The sequence below is a fragment of the Pan troglodytes genome, chromosome 20 (assembly GCF_028858775.2).
Source record: "Pan troglodytes isolate AG18354 chromosome 20, NHGRI_mPanTro3-v2.0_pri, whole genome shotgun sequence".
In the NCBI taxonomy this organism is placed as follows: Eukaryota; Metazoa; Chordata; class Mammalia; order Primates; family Hominidae; genus Pan; species Pan troglodytes.
Window position 1 is genome coordinate 10269911 of NC_072418.2, and position 22475 is coordinate 10292385.

A 22475-nucleotide genomic window follows, 5' to 3' on the forward strand; every position below is an offset into this window, starting at 1 on the left:
CCTGCCGCCCAGCCTGGTGAGGGCACAGGAGGGAGTTTGGGGGTCTAGGCAACCTCACGCTTTGCCCCGCCCCAGCCCGGCCTGCCTGGAGGCCCTGCTGCTGGCCAGCCTGCCTCCCACCGCCACTTCTCTGCTGTGCGGGCCCCTGCCCCCTCCCCACGTCCTCCAGCTGGTGCTTCAGGGAAGAATGCACAAAGGCCACGGTTGTGTCCGTGAACACGGGCAGGCATTGTCCACAGCTACCAGAGGGGGCCAGCTGGGCCGGGTGCAGGAGCTGTGTCCCCCCTGGGCTTACCTTAACCCTTTGCACAGGCCCGAGGCCCCCGGCATACCCATCCTCCTTCCCCCACGAAGGTCCCCTGTGTCAGACCCCCGACCCTCAGCCTTCACTCCCAGGAGAGCCTCCTTGGCCTGCTTTTCTTTTTTTCTTTTTCCTTTTTCCTTTTTTTTTTAAGTCGGAGTTGCTCTGTGGCCCAGGCTGGAGTACAGTGGTGCAGTCCTAGCTCACCGCAGCCTCCACCTCCTGGGCTGAAGCGATCCTCCCGCCTCAGCCTCCTGAGTAGCTGGAACCAGAGGTGCACATCACCATGTCCGGCTACTTTTTTTTTTTCAGAAATGGGGTCTCACTATGTTGCCCACACTGGTCTCAAACTCCTGGGCTCAAGCTATTTATTTCTCCCACCTCAGGCCTTTAAATCATTGGGATTATATGCATGAGCCACCACATCCAGCATCTGCCAGCTTTTCTTCTGGAAACTAAGGCTTTGGCTGCAGGCAGTCCCCCATTCCCTCCCCTCACGCTCAGTCTTTCCGTTGCTCCACAAACACTGAGGACACGGCGTTGAGGACATGGCGACACCCCGGGCAGACCCGTTCCTGCCCCCCTCCAGGGCAACAGGGCTCGGGCGGCCCCCGGTGGTCAGGGCCTGCATGTTGGTGACCTGGTGACCGGCTGTGTCCCCACAGTACTTCCAGAGAGTGATCCCCCACCAGTTCGACAGCTGCCCGGACAAGCTGGTCCTCAAAGCCTACCAGGTCAAGTACAACCCCAAGAAGATGAAGAGGTCGGTGCCTGCTGGGCAACCAGGGTACTGGTAGGAAGGGGGGACCCCCGAGGGCATGACAGTAACCACGGGGCCCTCCCGATCTGCAGGCTGGAGAAGGAGTACGCAGCCATGAAGAGCAAGGAGATGGAGGAGCAGATCGAGATCAAAGTGAGTCCAGGGGCCCCGGGACGGGGACAGGGATGGGAGGCCTTTGGGGGCTGCCCTCCGTACTCTAAAGATCGGCCGCTAGGGGGCGGGCCTTCCCAGCGCACAGGCGGACCCGGCCGTCCTTGGCGGACAGGCCTCCGCCCACCTGCGCCGTCCCTCACCTGTTAGGCCAGCTGTGAGCGCCTCCCCCGCCTGACGCCGCAGTAACCAAGACAGTCAAGGTCCCTGCCCCGCTGGGCCGCCCAGCGTCATGGGGAAGCAATCAATAAACCACTGAACTAGAGTGCGGACTCTAAATGCTCTGGACAAGGATGTGCACGCGGTGGGCAAGGCTGACCTGGGCAGAGGCTCCGGGCCCAGGGTGTCGAGGGCTAAAGGCCCAGGGCAGCAGCGTGCCTTGGGGGCTGGAGGAATTTCAAGAAGGTTGCAGTGGAGGACCCCGCAAGGGGACTGCCCTCTGGGGAAAGATGGAGCACGCAGGGCCCAGACACCAGGGTGTGTAGGGCAGGGTGTGGGCACTCACCCGGGGCCCCTGGTTCCTGGGGTAACTGGCCCGCCAGCCCTGCCAGGTCAGGGGGTTTCCTGAGTGTGCAAAGCTTCTCTCTCCTTCCTTGCGCATTCTTCCCTTTACACGTGATTTTAGTTATTTACTCAACAAGCATTTATTGCCGGGCGCGATGGCTCATGCATGTAATCCCAGCACTTTGGGAGGCGGAGGCAGGTGGATCACTTGAGGTCAGGAGTTTGAGACCAGCCTGGCTAATGCAGTGAAACCCCATCTCTATTAAAAATACAAAAATTAGCTGGGTGTGGTGGCACACACCTGTAATCCCGGCTACTCGGGAGGCTGAGGCAGGAAAATCACTTGAACCCGGGAGGCAGAGGTTACAGTGAGCCAAGATTGTACCGTTGCACTCCAGCCTGGGCGACAGAGTGAGACTGTGTCTCAAAAAAAAAAAGAAAAGAAAAGAAAAAAAAGCATTTATTGAGCACCTGCTGTGTGCCAAAGTCACAGCTGAGACTGAGGGCGCCCCAGTGACAGGAAGGGACACAGACACAAACCCAACACAGCCTGGCTCCATGCTCTTCAGGGGCAGAGCCGCACAGTGGCTAACACTGGAGTCCAACAGACAAGGATTCAATTCCAGCTCCAGCGGCACAGTGGCTCACACCTGTAATCCCAACACTTTGGGAGGCTGAGGTGGGAGGGTGGCTTGAGGCCAGGAGTTGGAGACCAGTCTGGGCAACATAGCAATACCCCGTCTTTACAAAAATATAGAAATAAATACAAAAGGTGTGCCCAGTTCCTGCAAGGATGGCTGTGCTTGGTGCTGTGATGGGTTGAAGCCAGAGAGATGATAGGGAAACCCAGGGGCCAGGGATCAGGGCTCCACATTGCTATGAGGACCAGAGACCTGAAATAGCTCTGACCCAGCTGAACTGAGGGACTAGGGCAATGCCCTGCCCCACTCTGACTCAGTTTCCCCACATGACATGCATCAATGACTGTCAAGTCTGCGGTTCTGTCTGACTGCATTTGCTTCCTGGGAATGTTCTAGGTGTTTCCATCACCTTTTCTCCCCAGAAGAAACCCAGGAAATATTCTGTGTGACTTGCAGTGTGGCAGGACCCTCACTCACCTGCCAATCCAAACAATTTCTGTACCACCTTAGTATCAAGCAAGGGGGCGCAGGTACAGTCGAGATTCAACTCGTTTGCAAACCTCACCTGCTCCCCAGAGTGTCCTGGGGGAACCTAAAGTGCAAATATCTTTTTCTTTTTTTTTGGAGATGGAGTCTTGCTCTGTCACCCAGGCTGCAGTGCAGTGAGGTGATCTCGGCTTACTGCAACCCCTGCTCCCGGGTTCAAGTGATTCTCCTGCCTCAGCCTCCCCTGTAGCTGGGATTACAGGCATGCACCACCACGCCTGGCTAATCTTTGTGTTTTTAGTAGAGGCTGGTCTCGAACTCCTGACCTCAGGTGATCTGCCTGCCTCGGCCTCCCAAAGTGCTGGGATTACAGGCGTGAGCCACTACACCTGGCCTAAAACCGCAAATATCTAGCCAAAATCCATCAGCACAGAATGGAAGGCAGGAGCAAGGGAGACGTCTTCGAAACCCCAGCCAGGGAACAGAGAAAACCACTGGGGACAGGTTGCTCTCAGCAGGTCATGGGAATGTAGTTGTCAAGAAAGGATGCGTGATAAGCACGCTGGACCCAGACTCAAAGAGGAGCCTGCCCCCGGAATTGAACCCGGGTGCTTGGGGCAAAGCAGCGAGGGGTGGGTGGTGGCTGCTCGACAGCTGCTTCCCCCACTGATTCCCCCACAACCCTGGGCAGACTGACCCACGTGTGGGATGGAGTCTTCTGAGGGGGCGTGGGTACTGACTGGCCCCCAAACACACACACAGCCACGAAGGCACTGACGTTATTTTTACTGAACCCAGGTTTGTTTTAAAACTTTTTATTTTTTTGTAATCAAGCCAGTCTGAACAGGAATTGGCCCTGTTTTCTGAAATCGCTGACCCAGAACGTAAGATGCTGGCTGTGCCCTGCCCGGAAAAGTGGCCTGGCCCTAAGGGGACTGACCCCGGCAGTGGGTAAATGAGGGGTGCATGTAGACAGGAGTGGGGGGCGGGCTATGACGTGATCTCCCCCCACCCCCATAGAGACTTCGGACGGAGAACCGGCTCCTGAAACAGCGGATTGAAACCCTAGAGAAGGTGAGGGGCGTGGCCACCGTGAGGACATGGTCGCCATGGGGTGTGACCCACCATGCGGGGCATGGCCGCTAACCTGGGGTGGACTCCTCCAAGTCTTCTCCTCTCTGGAGGACTAAGCAGCCCTACCTTCCTGCCCCAGGACCCGACCTGAACCCGATTTGGAGTGCCCTGCAACTGGGGGCGACTCGTATGGTGATTAATCCTGGAGTGGGGGCGAGTTACAACCCAGTGGCCTGCAGCCACGGGAATCCATTTGTGTTCTGCGCCCTCCCCGGCTGCACAGATGGGGAGGGGTGAGGAGGAGGGAGAACTGCCACTTTGATGGACGAGCCCCGTAATTGGGCCACAAGCCACCCCACCCTGTAATTTGGAAGTCTTGCCCTCAAAAGAAAGGAAAGGAAACCCAGTGGAGGAGAAGCATGGTGCCATGGTGGGGAGCCACAGCCCGGACTCTGCTCCCCAACATGCTAAAGATGGGGGTGGAATCGGGGGCTCACTGAGCCCCAGCCCCGGGAGCCCCCAATTCCTGCTCCTCACTCGTCCTCACTTGACCCTCCACTGGCCACAGGAAGTGGGTTGGCAGCCAGATTTGGTTGCCCTCACCCCAAAGCCTTGTTCTGCCTTAAAATTACAATGCACCCCTCCTCTCCCACTCCCCAGGAGGTCCGCATGAAGCCGAAAGTTCCCCTGCCCCCCACAGTTTTTCCAGCCAGCAGCGGCCCGGCTGACCCTGGAGGGTGGGACAGTGGGTTTCCCAGCCCTGCGGCCTCCCCCACAACCGCGGGCACCCCCGACCTCCCCGCTCACACAGAACCCCTCTCCAGGACGGAGCTGGCTCTAGCTTTGGTCTTCCTCCGGGTCCTCTCCTGCTGGTTCTCTGGTCTTCCCTCCTCTCTCCCCCGCTTCTAGAGATAGTCCACTGCGTTAGTGACAAGTGGTTCTTGTCTGTCTCCCCTCTCCTGTCCCCGCGCCTTCCGCTCTGCCTCCTCCCCCTGTCGCTGGGAACCCCCTTCGCCGGGTAGGAGAGCGCTGCTCTGGCTGATAGGTTAATCCAGGTACTGTAGCTTTTTATCCCCTCTCCGGATTCCTTCCTGGCCCCTTCCCTGCACCCTGCACATGACAGCCAGTAACCGCCTCTTCCCTGCCATTCTGCGGGCAGGCCTGGCGCCATGCATGGAGCAGCTGGGGATCGCTTCTGGGGGACACAGAGGCTTCCCGGGGGGGGCGGGGCATGTGAAGTGGGGAGAAGGGTGTGTGTGGAGGGGCTGTGAGTGCGTTTGGGTGTGAATGTCCACATGCATGTACAGAAAGCTTCCTCCGGGCAACACAGGGTGGGGACCCAGGAGGGCTGGGGAACCTAAAACCATATTCACATAAGGCCCTGGTGTGTGCAGTGCTGCGGTCACACACACACAGAACACATGCACAACACATGCACACACACACGCGCACACACACGCCCGGCCCTCACGCTGCTGCTCTCTGCTCCTACCTGCAATGCCTGCTACCACCTTCTCTAGCTCACCTGCTCCTGCTGCCACCTCATCTTGAATGGCTTTATCTGGAAGCTGCCACCCGCCACCTGGTGGCTTTGAGCCTGGAATGGGGGGCCCAAGTTGGGTAGGGGACAAAGATGAGGTGGGGAAAAAGGGGTCTTAGCTCCAGGCAGGTGGAGGCCCCAGAGCCCAGGACTAGAGAAGATGCTGCTGGGAGAGGTGAATGCCCCTGGGAGCCCAGCCCTGTCCTGCCGGGGCCTCGGCTGTCCCCAGATCCTCACCCTCACCGGCAGAGTCTGGCATGAATAGGCACAGGTGGCCTCGCTGTGCCCCTGGATAAGGATCCCAACTGGGGCAGAGACTGAGAGCCAGAGTGGGGAAGGAGATGGAGCTTTCCAAGCCCAGGGCTAGCTCTGTTCCTCCCGGGCTCCTCCAGGTGTCCTATTCCTGCCTGTCACCCACCCACGTCCCCAGGCCCAGTGGGACGCTCATCCCAGGCTCTGAGTACGGGAGGCCCCCACCTCACTTCCCCCCACCTCCACTCTCTGGGCCTCCCCCTGTGGTGGGAGGCAGGGCCTTGGGTGGGAGCCGAGGGTCACGGCCTCCCCCTGCCCCCTGTCCTCGCTGTTCTCAGGGGCAAGTGACACGGGCGCAGGAGGCGGAGGAGAACTACGTCATCAAGCGGGAGCTGGCGGTGGTGCGGCAGCAGTGCAGCTCGGCGGCCGAGGACCTGCAGAAGGCACAGAGCACCATCCGGCAGCTACAAGAGCAGCAGGTAGGGGCGGGTGTGCAGGGCTGCTGGGCGGGGCCATGCCCCGCGCCCCCGCCCTCGCCCAACGGTTTTCTTTCAGGGCTCATATCTGCCCCGCCTCAGCGCCTGGCCCTCCTGTTCCTTTCTGGGGTAAGGGGAACCCAGAGACAAGCGCAGATTCTCCCCCAGCAGCTCCACATTCTGAGACATCCTGATATCCATTTCTTGCCACCTCATAGTGTGTCTGCAGTATCTGACTTCCCAACCCCCAGCCTCAGCACGGAGGCCTCTGAAGACCGGGCTGTCCCTGCAGGGTTTCCTCTGTGTCACAGGCAGCAGACAGGGCTGTGACTCCTTACGGAGGCTCTTGCCTCTCCCCAGGGTCTGAAGGATTGTTCGGTGTCCCTCGGGGGCCAGCCATGGAGAATGGGAGCAGGGCATCCCGGGACTGTTTGGGGAGCTCTGAGCCAGCAGGGTGGGGCTGAGGGGGCACCCTGAGTGTCTTGAGGGCCATGAACTTTGGGTCCCATGATGGGCAGGCCCATAAGCTGGGGCCCCACCCCAAGATTTGCTTCTCCTGAAAGCTTTTAGAACTTAACTGCGACCTGGTGCAGTGGCTCACGCCTTAATCTCAGCACTTTGGGAGGCTGAGGCAGGTGGATCACCTGAGGTTAGGAGTTTGAGACCAGCCTGGCCAACATGATGAAGCCCCATCTCTAATAAAAATACAAAAATAAGCTGGGTATGGTGGTGCGCACCTGTAGTCCCAGCTACTCAGGAGGCTGAGGCGGGAGAATCACTTGAACCCGGGAGGTGGAGGTTGCAGTGAGCCAAGATGGCACCACCACACTCCAGCCTGGGTGACACAGCAAGACTCCATCTCAAAAAAAAAACAAAAAAACTTAACTGCAGCTGCATTCAGCAGTTGGCCTTCCTGATCGCAGGGACCACCAGTGGCTGCAGCCCTAAGCCCTGCAGGCCACAGGGACACATGCCCTGGAGGGGCAGGGAGTGACGCTGTAGGTCCCTCTGCCATCCTGGCCTGAACCAGCAGGGCCTGGCAGTGGGGTGTAGGTTGGAGAAACCATGGAGTGCTTGAGAAAGAAGAGCCATCCAATACAGAGGTGCCCCCTCCGCCCCCAGGCCCAGAGACTGTGGCTCAAGCCTTGACCCGGGGATTCTAGGTGATCCACTGCTCCTAGGGAGAAGGAGAGCTTCACTGTTTCTCACTTTTCCCCATGAACCACATCCGTATGATGCTGGCGTTGTGGCCCTCAGAGTCTGTGAGCACTCTTATCCCACCTTGCTCTGAGGCAGCGTGGACATTAGGGAAACTGAGGCTGGGTTCATCCCACCCACTGCATGAGGCCGCCTTTCAGGCTCGTTAGAGAGACTCCACCAGCCACCCCTGAGCTCCAACCTTGGGGGGATGCAGAGATCGGGGAGGCCCAAGGCCACCTCCTCAGGCCCAAAGGGAGGCCACTGCAGGCAATATGAGGTGGCCCAGAGGAGCCACATGGGGCCTGGAGGCCGTCTGGGCCGAGGCAGAGCCACCGTCACACGTGGATCTCAGAGACCCACAGGAAGAGGGTGGTGGCTGGGAGGGCTGAGGCAGTCCCCCAGAGAACTGCCCTGCCAGGCCACAAGGTCCGTGAGAGGGAGCCCGGCTCCCACCCCAGGGACCAGGTATCCTTTTTCAGGTCCAGGTGGCAGTGTCCATCACTCCAGGGGCCCCCACTGGGGAACTTCTGAGAAGCCAGGGCATGGAGCAAGAGGGTGATACCCACAAACTCTTTCCTCATCCTTCCCTGATTTGAAATGGAGGGTGGGATGCAGAGAAGAGAGGTGGAGAGACAGGTGCACAGCCCCAGGCCTCTCCCCCACCCCCCGCCTCGCCCACCATGTGGCTGGAACGGTGACCACCCAGCAAGAACCCATCTCCCACCCTCACCAGTGATCCCAGAAAACCAGTCACTGGGGTCCCGCGGGGCATCCGAAGGCCAAGGCAAGTCCCCTTTCAGAATGTCCCCTCTGTGCAGCCTTTCCAGGAAGGAAGCTGGACCGGGCCAGTTGCATGGATGCCAGGACCTCTAGGCCCTGAGCATCAGGGGATCCAGCCCAGGACACCCCAAGCCTGGGCCCCTCTCCCTGCTGAAGGGCTCTGGGGAGGAGGGGAGAAGCCAGCAGGCATGCAGGCTGCCCATCCCCCAGCCATGGCCTGGGGCCCCACGCAGCTCTCTGCCTCCCCCAGGAGAACCCCCGCCTCACAGAAGACTTCGTGTCCCACCTGGAGACCGAGCTGGAGCAGTCGAGGCTACGGGAGACGGAGACACTGGGGGCCCTTCGGGAGATGCAGGACAAGGTTCTCGACATGGAAAAGGTGCAATGGGGAGGCAGACGGGCAGGTGTCGGGGGGACCCTGGGGCACAGGAGGGGTCCTGGATAAGCTTTGGGAGTGACCCCAGGTCAGAATCCCCCACCCCCATGCACACACAACCATACATATGCACACACACAGCACAACCCCACGCGGGGCATGCCCACGCTCCTGTATGAGGCAAACTCCAGCAGCGTGGCAGCTTCTATGAGCTTCCTGGATACCCGCATCCCACCTGTGTGTGTTTCCCCCAGTACTGGGTTCCAGGAAGGAAGGGGGGAGAGAGGGGGATGGGGGAGGGGGACAGGAAGGAGAGAAAGGAAGGCCCAGGCCCATTGTGCCTGCCTCCCTACACATTCCCATGCAGACACCATCCCAGGGCTTCTGGGTTCCTCCCCAACTGCTCTCTGACTTGGCATCGACTCCACTCTCCCACGGAGCTTCCAGAGGAAGGAAAGCACCCAGGGACCCATTCACACATTCAGCAGGAGCCATTCCCCACCCCCTCGAGCCTGCACTATTTTGGGAGTCCTCCCAAATGGAGGACTGAGAGGCCATCTGCTTCCAGGCCCTCATCACCAGCCAAGAGCTGGGCTCCGCTCCCGCCTCCCTCCACTTCATAGGGAAGTGTGCCTCCAGGACATGCTGCTAGATCTGTCCCAGCCCTAGACCCAAACACGGGTCAGTGCGGACCTCATCCAGAAAGCTGGATTTGGGTCCTGGAGCACAAATCCTCCATCAATGAGCCCTGGGACACCAGGACAGGGCCAAGGCTGGCACTCAGCCTGTTCCCAGGGAGAGGGACTGCCTGGCCTGGTGTGGCCTGGCCTGGGGGCCAGAGGGCAGACAGGGTGTTTCTGCTGGGGCAGGTCCTCCACCTGATCATGTCCCTGAGGGGATGGATCTCAGACCTCGGGGAGTCAGTGTGTGCAGCGCGGCGTTTATGGGGGTTGCCCTAGGACACCCTGTGAGAGTAGGTGCTGTTACTACACCCATTTTATAGCTGAGGAGCTCCAACCGGGTTCCACAGGCGAGTCCGCTCCCCGTGGGCCTTGTCAAGGGGGTCGCCCTCCCCCATCTGAGCCGCCCAAGGCGGAGCTCAGGAGGAAACGTGGCTGGGGGCGTTTGTCCTGCAGGAAGGGCCATGCGGCTGCGCTGCTCCCCCAGGCCCTGACCCCACTCTCCCCGCAGAGGAACAGCTCGCTGCCCGACGAGAACAATGTGGCGCAGCTGCAGGAGGAGCTGAAGGCGCTCAAGGTGCGGGAGGGCCAGGCGGTCGCCTCGACGCGAGAGCTTAAACTGCAGCTGCAGGAGCTCTCGGACACCTGGCAGGTGAGGGCCGGGTGGGCGCCGGCGGGCAGAGCGCCCCCTAGGGCCGTCCCCTCGGGGTTCTTGGGCGGAGGCTGACCGCCGGCCTCTCGGCTTCACCCCCCAGGCCCATCTGGCCCGCGGCGGCCGCTGGAAGGAGTCCCCACGGAAGCTGGTCGTGGGCGAGCTGCAGGACGAGCTGATGAGCGTGCGTCTGCGCGAGGCCCAGGCCCTGGCCGAGGGCCGCGAGCTGCGGCAGCGCGTGGTGGAACTTGAGACGCAGGTGGACTCGGGGGGCCTGCTCGTTGGGGAAGGGGCGTGGTGTCCGTGGCCAGCCCCTGAGTTAGGCCCTGACCGCCGCCGTCCTCCGTCCTCCCTTCCTCCCTATCCCAGGACCACATCCACCGCAACCTTCTGAACCGCGTGGAGGCGGAGCGCGCGGCGCTGCAGGAGAAGCTGCAGTACCTGGCTGCACAGAACAAGGGGCTGCAGACGCAGCTCAGCGAAAGCCGCCGCAAGCAGGCCGAGGCCGAGTGCAAGGTGCAGACCCCCGCGGCCCCGCCCTGCCCGTGGCACCGCCCCCGGACGCGCCCCTACATGAGGCCCCGCCCCCAATCCGCCTCTGCCGGCGTCCTGCCCGCGGTCCTCCCGCCCCCGCCCGCGGCCCCGCCTCCTGACCACCCCCCCGCGGTCCCGCCTCCTGATCCGCCCCCGCCCGCGGCCACGCCTTCCTGACCCGCCCCCGCCCGCACCTCCCTTGCCCGCGGTCCCGCCCCTGCGCGCGGTCCTGCCTCTTGACCCGCCTCCGCCCGCGGCCCCGCCTCCTCATTCGCCCCTGCCCGCGGTCCCGCCCCCTGAAGCGCCGCGTCCCCTGACCCGCCCTCCTTTCCCCCCAATCCGCCGACCCCAGAGCAAGGAGGAGGTGATGGCTGTGCGACTGCGGGAGGCGGACAGCATGGCTGCGGTGGCCGAGATGCGGCAGCGCATTGCCGAGCTGGAGATCCAGGTGAGCGGCGGGGCCGGGGTTGGGGGGCGGGGGCGGGGGCGGGGGCAGGGCCCGGGGCAGGAGCGGGGCCCGGGGCAGGAGCAGGACCCCAGGCCCAGCATGGCACTGGCCCCGCGTGACCTGGCGCACCCCGCAGAGGGAGGAAGGCCGCATCCAGGGCCAGCTGAACCACTCGGACTCATCGCAGTACATCCGCGAGCTCAAGGACCAGATCGAGGAGCTGAAGGCCGAGGTGAGCCGGCGCGGGGATGCCGGGGACAGGCCTGGGTTTCGTCGGCCTGGGACGAGCCGAGCGCCGGTGCCTTGCGGAGGATGCGGCTGGGAGGGCGGGGCAGAAGGCCGGTCCACGCCTGCAGCGCCGGTCCCCCGCCCCAGGTGCGGCTGCTGAAGGGCCCGCCGCCCTTCGAGGACCCGCTGGCTTTCGACGGGCTGAGCCTGGCGCGGCACTTGGACGAGGACTCGCTGCCGTCGTCGGACGAGGAGCTACTTGGCGTAGGCGTGGGCGCTGCCCTGCAGGACGCATTGTACCCTCTGTCCCCGCGCGATGCGCGCTTCTTCCGCCGTCTGGAGCGGCCGGCCAAGGACAGCGAGGGCAGCTCAGACAGCGACGCCGATGAGCTGGCCGCGCCCTACAGCCAGGGTCTGGACAACTGAGGCCGTGCCCAGCGCGCCCGGAGTCAGGAGGCCGCAGCCGGGGGGGGGCGCCCGGGCAGTCCGCGTTCTGCTCCCCACCTGCCGCACTTGACAAACTACGCGCTCTCTGTGGCTCGGCCACCCCTAAAGCGAGGCCCGGCGAGGCAGCGCAGAGGGTAGGGTCCGACCTGGGCTCCTCAAGACCCCGGGGCAGGCTCTCTCTCCCCAGCAGTGTTTACCCATCTTGGTCTGTACCCCTCCGGGCCCTCTGGCGTTCCAGGGGTGCCTGGAGGGGCTGACTGCTCTCTTAACAGGAGGGCAGAGGGCAGGGGACAGACGACCCAGAGGTCCCAGCACTGAATGAGCAGGCAGCTCCCACCTCCTAGCAGGCTTCCTTCTGGGACAGGGGCGACATTGCTGGGAAGCGCTCAGGAGGTAGCTGAGGCCTGAGGAAGGAGAGCGCCAGCTCTGGGCTGGACATCAGCACCCCACAACACTCCTCGGGATGAAGTGACCCTTGACTAGCCCCTGGCCATCTCTAGGGGAGTCAGGCCGCTGGGGACAGATGGCCAGGCCGGCCTCTCCTGCCTGGCGCAGGCACCGTGGCCCCTGCAGCGGAAACCAAAGTCCCCCTACTATGTGCGGGGCGCCTGGGGACTGAGTGGCTAACGGGAAGCCTCCCTGCTTCTCTGGGGCCAGAGCAGCTTCCAGGAAGTGAAGAGACCCCTCTCCCCAGTGCCCCACATCTTTCTCTGGGAGACACTCGCGCCCCCTATCCTGGCCAGTGATGGAGGGGTATCTCTATGGGGGTCCTCGGTCTCCATCTACTTCCCTTTCTTCCTGTGTTTCCAGCCCCACCCTCAGCCAGGGCCAGGCCCCCAGGCAGGAGCTTCCCAGCGAGCGGCCTCCCCTCACTTCCTCCTGGTGGTCCCGTTGTCTCTGCTGAATCAGAGCTGAGAACGGTGCCAAAATCCAACGATGCCCCCCAGGCCCCTTCCTCCCTTCCCCCGGCCCCCCGGGCCTCATGACCCTGGGGGCTGCCCCCCTCGGTGCTCCCGGAGCCTCCAGTAGAGTAGCGTCACAAGCAATCTCCCTGGCGCTTCCTGGGTGGGGACCCCTGCTCCGTCCCCGCTTCCTAGCTGCCCACTTTTCAGTGTTACGAAGCCTGGGGACCGGGGCAGGCACCCACGGGGCTCTCCACACGCCCCCTACACGCCCGCCACCATTTTGCACACTGCCTGTTCACTCCACATGTCGCCCAGGTGGGAAAGATGGAAAATAAAGTGTATTTACACAGTCACGGACTGGCCTGCGGGCTGGGAGGAGAATCACAAGCAGCGGTGGGTGCCCAGCCCAGGGACCAAAAACCGTGCTGAGGGAAGGCGGGGCTGTCCTTGCCCTCAGGAGCTCCCCACAGTCTCATAGAATGGGGGTGGGAGAGGATAGAAGGGCATTCAGTTTGGGGGCAGGGCATGATTTCCCACCGGGTGAATCAACTTGGGCCTCCCCTGAAGGAGAGAGGCATGCCGAATCGCTGGGCTTCAGGAAGCACAGGACCTGGTTGCATTCATTCTGCTCACGCCTCCAGGGGTAATGTGGGGTACTCTGCCCTGTGCCTGGCTCTGAGGGGGTCTCCAGTGGAGCAGAGGAGACAGGCACTGGGCAGGGGGAAGCCTGCACTAATGTGGTAGGTGCTCAATAGACAAATGTGCAGGGAGATCAGGGAAGGCTTCCTGGGGGAGGTGGTGTCAGGGCCTCTTCCAGGGGTAAAAGCATAAAGATCAGACCAACAGGAGGCACACCATACCTAGGAAGGAGGAACAGGAAAGCCTGGGCGTGGTCAGATCAAGAAGGGACTGCTTACGTCAGGAGAGGGAGTTTGGGCTTTGAACTGGGGGCCATTGGGAGCCCATGGAGGGCTTAGGTAAGAGAGCCCCATCAGATGGACCACAGAGTCTGTGAGGGGGCCAGTGCAGGGAGGACAGTGAGTAGGGGGCAGAAAGAGTCCTTTGTGGGGTTCCCCACAGAGCTGAGGCAGAGTCCCAGGTGCTGGGTGGCGGTGGGTGGCGGGGTGGAGGACAGAGCCAGGAGTGGCAAAGCAAAGCTTCCTAGAGGAACTCAAGGCAGTCGACTCACTGAAACGTCCATCTCCTGGGTTCCAGTGATTCCCCTGCCTCAGCCTCGAGAGTAGCTGAAACTGTAGGCACCTACGACCGTGCCTGGCTAATTTGTTTCGTTTTGTTTTTTGAGAGGGAGTCTCACTCTGTCACCCAGGCTGGAGTGCAGTGGCACGATCTCGGCTAACTGCAACCTCTGCCTGCCGGTTTCAAGTGATTCTCCTGCCTCAGCCTCCTGAGTAGCTGGGACTACCGGCGCCCGCCACCACATCTGGCTAATTTTTTTTTTTTAGACGGAGTTTCACTCTTGTTGCCCAGGCTGGAGTGCAATGGTGTGATTTTGGCTCACTGCAACCTCTGCCTCCCAGGTTCAAGCAATTCTCCTGCTTCAGCCTCCCAAGTAGCTGGGATTACAGACATGCGCCACCACACCTGGCTAATTTTGTATTATTTTTAGTAAAGATGGGGTTTCACCATTTTGGCCAGGATAGTTTCGAACCCCTGACCTCAGGTGATCCACCCGCCTCCCAAAGTGCTGGGATTACAGGCATGAGCCACTGCGCCCGGCCCAATTTTTGTATTTTTTTTTTTAAGTAGAGACTGGTTTTCACCATATTGGCCAGGCTGGTCTCAAACTCCTGACCTCAGGTGATCTGCCCTCCTCGGCCTCCCAAAGTGCTGGGATTACAGGCGTCAGACATGGCGCACAGCCCCCAGAGGCGGAAACATAATTGGGTTCAGGCAGATGCCAGCCAGGACCTGCCCTCTGCACCCAGTGTGGGTCCACAAAGTGCTCCCTACCCCCATGCCTGACAGCCAAGCAAAGGACATGACACTGCTTGTGTACTGAGACAGCCAAGTCCCATGTACTGTCGTATCACATGCCACAGCTCTCCTGGCCACACACGGTGCAGATGTAACCCTGGGGACCCTCACAGTCACTGTCCGTGCCTCCTGCTTCCATGGTAATTCCACCCCCGCTGGCTGCCCAGGACGGGGCAGGACCGCAGAGGAATTGTCTGAGGTTCTGCCCTGTCCTTCCCAGCAGCTGGCCTTGAGCCCCAGCTCCCCAGCATGTCAGGAGTCGGCCTTGGGCTTGTCCCAGAGTCTGGAAACAAAGACACCCAGGTCCCCAACCCCACCAGGGCCCAGCTTGAGAGGACACCTCTATGGTTTGCCACAAAACTCTGACCGAAGGACTGTGCTGGCGTCCTCCTCCTCCACCTCCCAGGGTTGCAGGTGGCAGTGCCCCTCCAGGCCAGAGCCCATTTCTCCTCAGACCCCAGGCTAGGAGGTGCCTTGTCTGGGATGGGGACAGGCAGGACTTGCTGGTCTGTGACTGACAGGAACCTGGTCACAGGATGGTGTAAGGGTACTGGGTCCAGGGGCAGAGGCAGGGCTGAGGGCCCAAGGCCAGATCCTACTCTGTCTTCTTACCCACTTGGGGATGTCACCATCATTCTTGGTGCCATGCAGGAGACCCGGGGGAGGAAAGGCCTAGCAGGGGAGCTCTCTGCAGGGGCACTGGGAACAGGGAGAGACTGGCTAGGGTTTGAAAGGCTCCAGAGCTGGGGGTTAGGGTTAGGGTTCGTTGGGGGAGGAAGGGCAGGAAACTCTGATTGGAGGGGGCCTGTGAAGATGTTTGGGAATCTGATAAGGACGCCTGAGGAAGGGGACAGGGCAAGGATGCCATGGGGGTGGGATGCACCAAGTGGCACTTTAAGGACACTTGGAGACAGGGTGCAGTGTGAGGACTCCCCCATCTCCCACCTAGCCCTGGGAGAGGCCACTTCTTCCTGCAATCCCCTACCGGGGCAGTTGGCCCGGGACCCTGCACCAGCCGAAGGGCCATGGGAAGGGGTCCCCCATCCTTGCCTCAGTGCCCTCCAATCTTCCCACCTGTTCCCCAGGAGTGCTAGTTCCTCGCATCGAGTTTGAAAAGTGTGTCAGGCCAGGCGCGTTGGCCCACGCCTGTAATCCCAGCACTTTGGGAGGCTAAGGGCAGATCACCTGAGGTCAGGAGTTCAAGACTAGCCTGGCCAACATGGTGAAACCGTGTCTCTACTAAAAATACAAAAATTAGCCGGGTGTGGTGGCGCGCACCTGTAATCCCAGCTACTCGAAAGACTGAGGCAGGAGAATTGCTTGAACCCGGGAGGCAGAGGTTGCAGTGAGCCGAGATAGCACTATTGCACTCCAGCCTGTGCAGAGAGCAAAATTCTGTCTCAAAATAATTAAAAAAACAGGCCAGGCCCGGTGGCTTATGCCTGTAATCCCAGCACTTTGGGAGGCCAAGGGGGGCAGATTACGAGGTCAAGAGATCCAGACCACCCTGGCCAACATGGTGAAACCCTGTCTCTACTAAAAATACAAAAATTAGCTGGGCGTGGTGGCATGTGCCTGTAGTCCCAACTACTTGGGAGGCTGAGGCAGGAGAATCGCTTGAACCCGGGAGGTGAAGGTTGCAGTGAGCCGAGATCGCGCCATTGCACTCCAGCCTGGCGACAGAGCGAGACTCCGTCAAAAAAAAAAAAAAAAAAAAGAATTAGAATAGAATAGAAAAGCGTTCCAGTCGCTCCTTCACCTCGGCCACGCACTGACTCATCCACTCGGGCGCACAGCCCCTGCCAGGCCCCTCCTGCGCCGAACGTTTCCACCAGAAGTTGGATACCAAGAAGCCCAAGTTCACACACGTGGCTGGGTGCGCGGCACCAGATGGCCGGGACTCGGCATGGCCCCGCCCTAGCCCCACCTGGCCTGCCCCTTCTCTCCTAGAAGAGGAAAACCGCACTTTATCCAGAGCTCCAACCGGTTCGCGCACAGCCGCCAGCAAGGCCTTATCTGGCCTGGCCCCCGCGCCGCTCAGCCTGCTGGAGGCCCCCAGCCCCAGTCCTCTCTGTGACAGTGAAGGTGTGCAAGTCCCAGTGTCCCAGTTTTATTGCAAACTCAGGCTGTGCGGGGTGGGCAATACACTGCACACGGGGCGGGACTCGGGGAAACGGGGCGTGTCCTAGGCCAAAGGGGCGGAGCTCGAGGGGCGGGCCTAGGTCAAAGCTGTGGGTAGGTCCCGAGCCTCCGAGGCCAAAGGCTCAGGCTCTAGGGAGCTAAGACTAATCCACCCAGCGGGGCTCCAGGGCAGTGGAGGCGGGGTCTAAAACAAACGGCGTACCCGGAGGGGCGGATCCTAAGGCAGGGGTGGGGTGTAGCAGGCGGGGCTGTGGTCTGGCTCAGTGGAAGGTCTCCACCTCCACCACGGTCCAGTCACCCTGCGGGGAGGCCACGTCGTCCGGAGAGAAGCTGGTGACCGAGGTGATGCTGGCACGGGACTCGTCCAGGGGAGACAGTAGTTCGGCCCAGCGGCCGAGTTCGGCGTCGCTGAGTGCAGCCCGCGCGCCCCCCGTGACGCCACCACCCTCCGCACCTCCTGGGCCCCCGCCGCTGCCGCCCGCGGCACCCTCGGCAGCCGCCAGCAGCAGCGTCCGGCTCAGCAGGTGCTGCACGACGCTCGCCTGCAGCGCCCCCAGTGGCAGCTCGCCCAGGCGCGCCTGCTTCGGGCTCCGCGAGGACGCCCCCGCCCCGGCCCCAGCCACCGCCTTCCCACCGCTCGTGCCGGGACTGGGCCCCGGATCCAGTGCGCCTGGGGCGGGGGTCGCCGTCTCGGGCCCTTCAGTCTCGTAGATGGTGCACAGACCGTCAGCAGAGCCCGGTCCGGTTGCGGGAGGCCACGGCAGGGGCGCACCTGCGGGGAGAGACGCCAGGTGGGCCGTGGGGGTGATAAGCCCCGCCCCTGCCTCAAGGTCCCGCCTCCTTGTCTAAGCTCCGCCCCGGACCCAGCTGTCCCGCCCCTGAGCTGCGAAGCCTCGCCTCCGACCCCGCCCACAGCCAGGCCGGGTCTGGGGTGCCCCTTACCTGGGGCTCCGCGGAAAGCCAGCGGCGGAGCGGGGCCTCGACTCCAGGCAGCCGGGTGGCAAGCGGCGAGCTCTGCGTCGGGGGGCGGGGAGGCTGCGGCGCCGCCCTCGGGCCCGCTGTCGTAGCCACGCAGCTCCTCTGGCGTGCTCGTGGCGCTGCTGCTGTGGCCGGCCAGGTCCGGGCCGCTCAGCGTGCTGGACGGGCTGCGCGAGGGCGGCGGCGGCGGGCCGGGGGCCAACGCCAGGGTCAGCCGTGGGCCCGAGACGGAGGTATCCGGACCCGGGGTCGGGGGGCGGCGTGGGGCCTGCAGGGTGGGTGAGGCAGGGGGAGAGGGAGGGACCTGCAGAAGGGGCGCTGCCAGAACAGGTGGGGCCTGTGGAGGAGGCGTGGCCAAAGGAGACATTGGGGGTGAGGCAGAGGGTGAGAAAGGGGCCTGCCCAGGGAGTGAGGCAGGCGGAGAGGGAAGGGCCTGCAGAGGAGGAGCGGCAAGGGGTGAGACCCGTGGAGGGGGCTTGGCCAAAGGAGACATTGGGAGTGAGGCAGGGGGAGAGGGCAGGACCTGCAGAGGAGGAGCGGCAAGAAGGGGTGGGACCCGTGGAGGGGGCGTGGCTGAAGGAGACATTGGGGGAGAGGCAGGGGGAGAGGGTGGGACCTGCAAAGGAGGTGCGGCTAGAGAGGGTGGGGCCTGTGAAGGGGGCGTGGCCGAAGGAGACACTTGGGGTGAGGCAGGGGGAGAGAAAGGGGCCTGCAGAAGGTGCACTGCCAGAGCATTTGGGGCCTGTGGAGAGGGTGTGGCCAAAGGAGACAGAGGGGGTGAGGCAGGGGGAGAGGGAGGGGCCTGCAGAGGAGGCAAGGCCAGGGCAGGTGGGGCCTGTGGAGGGGGCGTGGCCAAAGGAGACAGAGGGGGAGAGGGCAGGCCCTGCAAAGGGGGTGAGGCCAGAGCAGGTGGGGCCTGTGGAGGAGGCGTGGCTATGGAAGAGGGCGTCTCCGGAGGGGGCGTGGTCAATGGCGAAGGTGGTGCTTGCAGAGGGCGTGGGGCTGGACAAGGTGGAGTCTCCAGATGGGGTGTGGTCAGGGAAGCAGAAGCTGTCTGCAGAGGAGGCGGGGCTAGAGAAGGTAGGTTCTCCAGAGGGGGTGTGGTCAGGGGAGCAGGAGGTGTCTGCAGAGAGGGCGGGGCTAGGGAAGATTGGGTCTCCAGAGGGGGCATGATCAGGGAAGACAGAGGTGCCTGAGGAGAGTGGGAGGCCAGAGAAGATAGCGCCTGCAGAGGGTGTATGGTCAGGGTTGAGTTTAGGGGTGAGACAGCAGGAGAGAGAGAAGTCTGCAGAGGGGGTGAGGCAGGAAGGGAAAGAGAGGCCTGCAGAGTGGGTGAATCAGGGGGAGTAGAGGCCGGCCGAGAAGGTGAGGTCAAAGAAGCTTGGGTTTGCCTAGGGGACATTGTCAGGAAAGAATGTGTGGCCTGCAGAGTGGGTGAGCCCAAAGAAGTTGTGGCCTGCAGAGAGGACAAAGCCAGAGGAGAGGGAGGTGCCTGCAGAGACGGTAAGGTCAGAGAATGTGGGACCTGTATTGGGGAAATGGTCTGGAGAGAGGGCGGGGCCTGCATAGGGGGCGTAGTCATAGAAGGTGGGGCCTGTGGGTGGGGCGGAGCCTGCAGAGGCGGTGAGGCCAAAAGAGAGGGAGAAACTAGAGGAGGATCCTGCAGAGAGACTGTGGTCAAAGGAGAGGGAGAGGCCTGCAGAGGCAATGTGGCCAGAAGAGGAGAGTCCTGCAGAGGAAGAGTGGCCAGAGTGTGGGGCATGGCCTGGAGAGAGGGCGGAGACGGGGAAGGACTGGCCTGCGGAGGGGGCGTGGTCAGAGCAGAAAGGCCTGGCTGAGGGAGTGCGGCCAGGGGAAAAGCCGGATTCCCCAGAGATGTTGCCGGAGAAACAGGGCCTTGTAGAGGAGACATGGCTGACAGAGGAGGTGTGGCCAAGGGAGAGAGGAGAGTCGGAAGAGAGGGCAACGCTGGATTAGCTTGGGTGGGGGGCATACTCTGCAGAGGAGATGAAACTGATGGAGAGACTGAAGCCACAAAAGCGGCTGTGGCCAGGGAAGAGACGCCTGCTTCTGGAAAGGACATAATCAGCTGTGTGGGTGGAGCTTGTGAGGGGGGCGTGGCTGGTGGAGAGGGGAGGGTCTGCAGAGAGGGTGGAGCAGAGGGAGAAGGAGGGGCTAGAGGAAGGGGCGTGGCCAACTGACAGGTAAGGCTCGACGAGTGGGGCGTGGCCGGCAGGGTGGGCGGGGCCTGACTTTGGAGAGCGGCTGGCGGAGGGGGCGTTACCGGTGGAGAGGGAGGGAGCGTGGCTGGCAGGGGAGTGGCTGCGTTGTCGGGAGGCGGTACGGGTCTTGCCTTGGTACCCGATGGAGAGGGTGTGGCCAAAGGAGAGGAAGAAAGCGGGCCTAGTGCTGGGGCTGCGTCCTTCCTTGGGGGTGTGACCTGAGGGGGTCGCAGAGCCTGCAGTCCTTTCGGCTTGGGCTGCGAGGGATGCGCAGGAGCCCTGGGTGTTCCGCGGGCTGAGGGCCCAGAACGGGCTGGGGAGGAGAGAGGGGTGGCGCTGGAGCTCAGGGAGCGCGAGGTCGGCCGCTGGAGACCCCCACCGGCGCTGGGCCGCCTCCTGGCAGCCGGGCTTGGCTCGGTGGTACTGTGCTCCGAGGCGCTGCTCACTGATTTCCGGGGGCCCTCTGTCGAGGGCCGTGGCCGGGCACTCGGAGCTGGCCGGGGGAGCCCCACCTCGGTGCCCGCAGCCCGGGACCGACGGGCCATGGCCGGGGACGGGGTTCCTGGGGTAGGCCCGGAAGTGTCTGGAGAAAAAGTAGAAGGCCAAGGGTCACCGATACCTCTGAGGCGGCTCCCCTCGCTGCCCAGGAACCCCACTCTTCTCCAGGTCACGTACCTTTCCGTGCCCCAGCGCTGAGGGCACTCCTTTTGGGAGCCTCTGTAGCTTTTCCTCTGGCCACAGTTTCCTCCGCTGAGATCCGGAGTCCCTTCTGGCCAAGAGGGCCTGGCCTGGAGACAGAAGGGGCCACGCTCAGGCCTAGGTCTTTGTTTGGCTTCCCAAGTCTCTATTTTCCCATCTGTGAAATGGGCATGTGCCCTCTCTGAGGACCAATAATGGCTTTCACCCAATTTGTGCCCAATGACCTGCAAGTGCTCCCGCGCCCCAACTCGTGTAAAATAAAAGTTTCCAGACTCTGTGAGGCTAACCCTGGCTTAGGAGACTGGGGGAGAGGGAGCAGGTTACCTGGTGGTCCCGCTGGCACGCCCTGGGCTAGAAACAGGGCCTGGGCTGGTGTTCTTGGCAGGAGGAGCTCTCTCCCCTCTCCCAGAGGCTGGGGGCCTGGAGGCTGCGGGGAGAAGGCCGAGTCACAGGTGCCCCGGAGAGGTGGCAGTGGAGGTGAGACTGGACAGGTATTGGAAGGGGGAGGGAAGATGGGGGCGGAGCTGAGGAAGGAGGCTGGGGTACCAGGGTTTCGGGAACTTGTCCCAGCACTCCGCGTTGGTCCCGCTCGGGGAGCAGACTCGGGAATAGTGGCCCCGCCGATGCCCCCTGCTCGCTCTGCCAGAGGCTTTCGCCCCACTGCTCCCGCAGCTCCCAGAACTCGGAGGGCTGCGGGAGTTACTGGGGGAGGGGGTCGAGGAGAGCCTGGGGGCCTGGGGGTCAGAAGTCCAGGAGCGCGAGCAGCCGGCGTCCGCGCGGCGGCCCCTGCCTTCGCCTTATCTCTCTTGTTGTCCATCTTGCACCTGAAGAGACAAACCGGTCCGCATCCCAGGTTCTGGACAGCTACGCCGCCTCCAGAGATCTGGACTCTGCTACCTCACTGCCCTTTCGCAGCATCGCCACCCATGGACACTCAAACCTCGGCCTCGGCTTCCATCCGCTCGGCTCCCACGCACCTACACCCACTCGCCAGCCCCACTGCTCCTCGCTGTCCCCAAGTCCCACCCCCCACCGCTTTTCCCTAAAGCGAAGAGGCCCTGCCCGCCCCAGCCCACCGCCGCCCCCGCCTCGGCTCCAATTCAGGACCGATCTCCACGCCCCTGCCCCTTGCCCCTTCAGGGACTCAGACCGCCAGCCTCGAGGGCAGGGGACTGCCACGGGCTCAGGATGTCGCATCCCTCCAGACCCGGAGCGCACGCCCGGGTCTCCCCGCCAGCCCCCATCGGCCTCCCCTGGCCTCCCCGAGGGATGCCTGCACCTGCCGGGAGGCAGAGCGGCCCCGCTGCCCGCGAACGGGCTCCGGGAGACAAAGAGCCGCGTCCCGGGCCCGACCCCTCCCCCAGCCGGGCCTGGCCCGCGCCCAGCCTCTCCACCTGCTCGCGTCGCGCTCACCTCCGCCTCCGGCCTCCGGCCGCTCCTCGCAGAGTCGCCTGGGGTGGGGCCCGGGCCGGAGCGACGCGGTGGCCGCCAGCGGCGAGGAGGCGAGGGGAGGGGGCTGCGGGCTGCGGCGCCGGGGGAGCCGAGCCGGTCCCGCCCCTCGGCCGCGGGCGGGAGAGCCGGGGGCGCGCGCTCGATCCGGACCCGGGAGCGCGGCCGGCGGAAGCGCGCCGAGGGGGATGGGGGAGAAGCGCGCTTTGGAGAGAGGGGTGGCTTCTCTGCGGTCCGGGGGAAGCCTGTTTCCCCAGCTGCGCCTGAGGAACCCAGAGAGTCAACGGTTGGGACTGGGGGAGCAAATCCCTGGGGTCCTCCACTGTCTTCCCCAACACATACACCTGCCCCGACCCCCACCACAACCACCTGGCACCAAGGACCGCCTGGACGCGGATAGGCTGGGCCCTGGCAACCAGGAGGCGGGACCACCGCGCCTCTGGCCCACACACCAATCCGGCCGCTCGGTGGCCCTGGCACTATCCAGTCCTTCGCGTCTGCGAAAGCTAGGCCGCCCAGGGTCTCTGGGGGGCAG

General features: G+C 63.0%; 2 protein-coding genes across 5 annotated transcripts in view; one reads left to right on the top strand and one right to left on the bottom strand.

Moving 5' to 3' along the window:
• Positions 1 to 12808, top strand: part of EVI5L (ecotropic viral integration site 5 like) — a 35064-nt gene extending 22256 nt beyond the window's left edge. For 3 of the 4 annotated variants that reach the window (XM_003316057.7, XM_009434532.5, XM_054674057.2), the window contains exons 9-20: positions 967 to 1064; positions 1154 to 1214; positions 3884 to 3937; positions 4960 to 4992; positions 6068 to 6208; positions 8436 to 8564; positions 9753 to 9893; positions 9997 to 10152; positions 10263 to 10409; positions 10780 to 10875; positions 11012 to 11107; positions 11251 to 12808. In XM_003316057.7, the coding sequence (XP_003316105.1) occupies positions 967 to 1064; positions 1154 to 1214; positions 3884 to 3937; positions 4960 to 4992; positions 6068 to 6208; positions 8436 to 8564; positions 9753 to 9893; positions 9997 to 10152; positions 10263 to 10409; positions 10780 to 10875; positions 11012 to 11107; positions 11251 to 11529 (1431 nt within the window). In that variant the 3' untranslated portion in view covers positions 11530 to 12808. The remainder of the gene's footprint in view (positions 1 to 966; positions 1065 to 1153; positions 1215 to 3883; positions 3938 to 4959; positions 4993 to 6067; positions 6209 to 8435; positions 8565 to 9752; positions 9894 to 9996; positions 10153 to 10262; positions 10410 to 10779; positions 10876 to 11011; positions 11108 to 11250) is intronic. The other variant, XM_003316056.6, reaches the window with a different exon arrangement.
• Positions 12809 to 16544: 3736 nt separating this feature from the next.
• On the bottom strand, positions 16545 to 22312 carry PRR36 (proline rich 36). The gene is made up of 6 exons (XM_009434533.3): positions 21905 to 22312; positions 21038 to 21315; positions 20816 to 20918; positions 20468 to 20580; positions 17535 to 20375; positions 16545 to 17364 (listed from the first exon to the last, which is right to left on the bottom strand). The coding sequence occupies exons 2-6, from the start codon at positions 21306 to 21308 to the stop codon at positions 16853 to 16855; spliced, it is 3840 nt and encodes a 1279-aa protein (XP_009432808.2). The 5' UTR covers positions 21309 to 21315; positions 21905 to 22312; the 3' UTR covers positions 16545 to 16852.
• Positions 22313 to 22475: the final 163 nt, after the last annotated feature.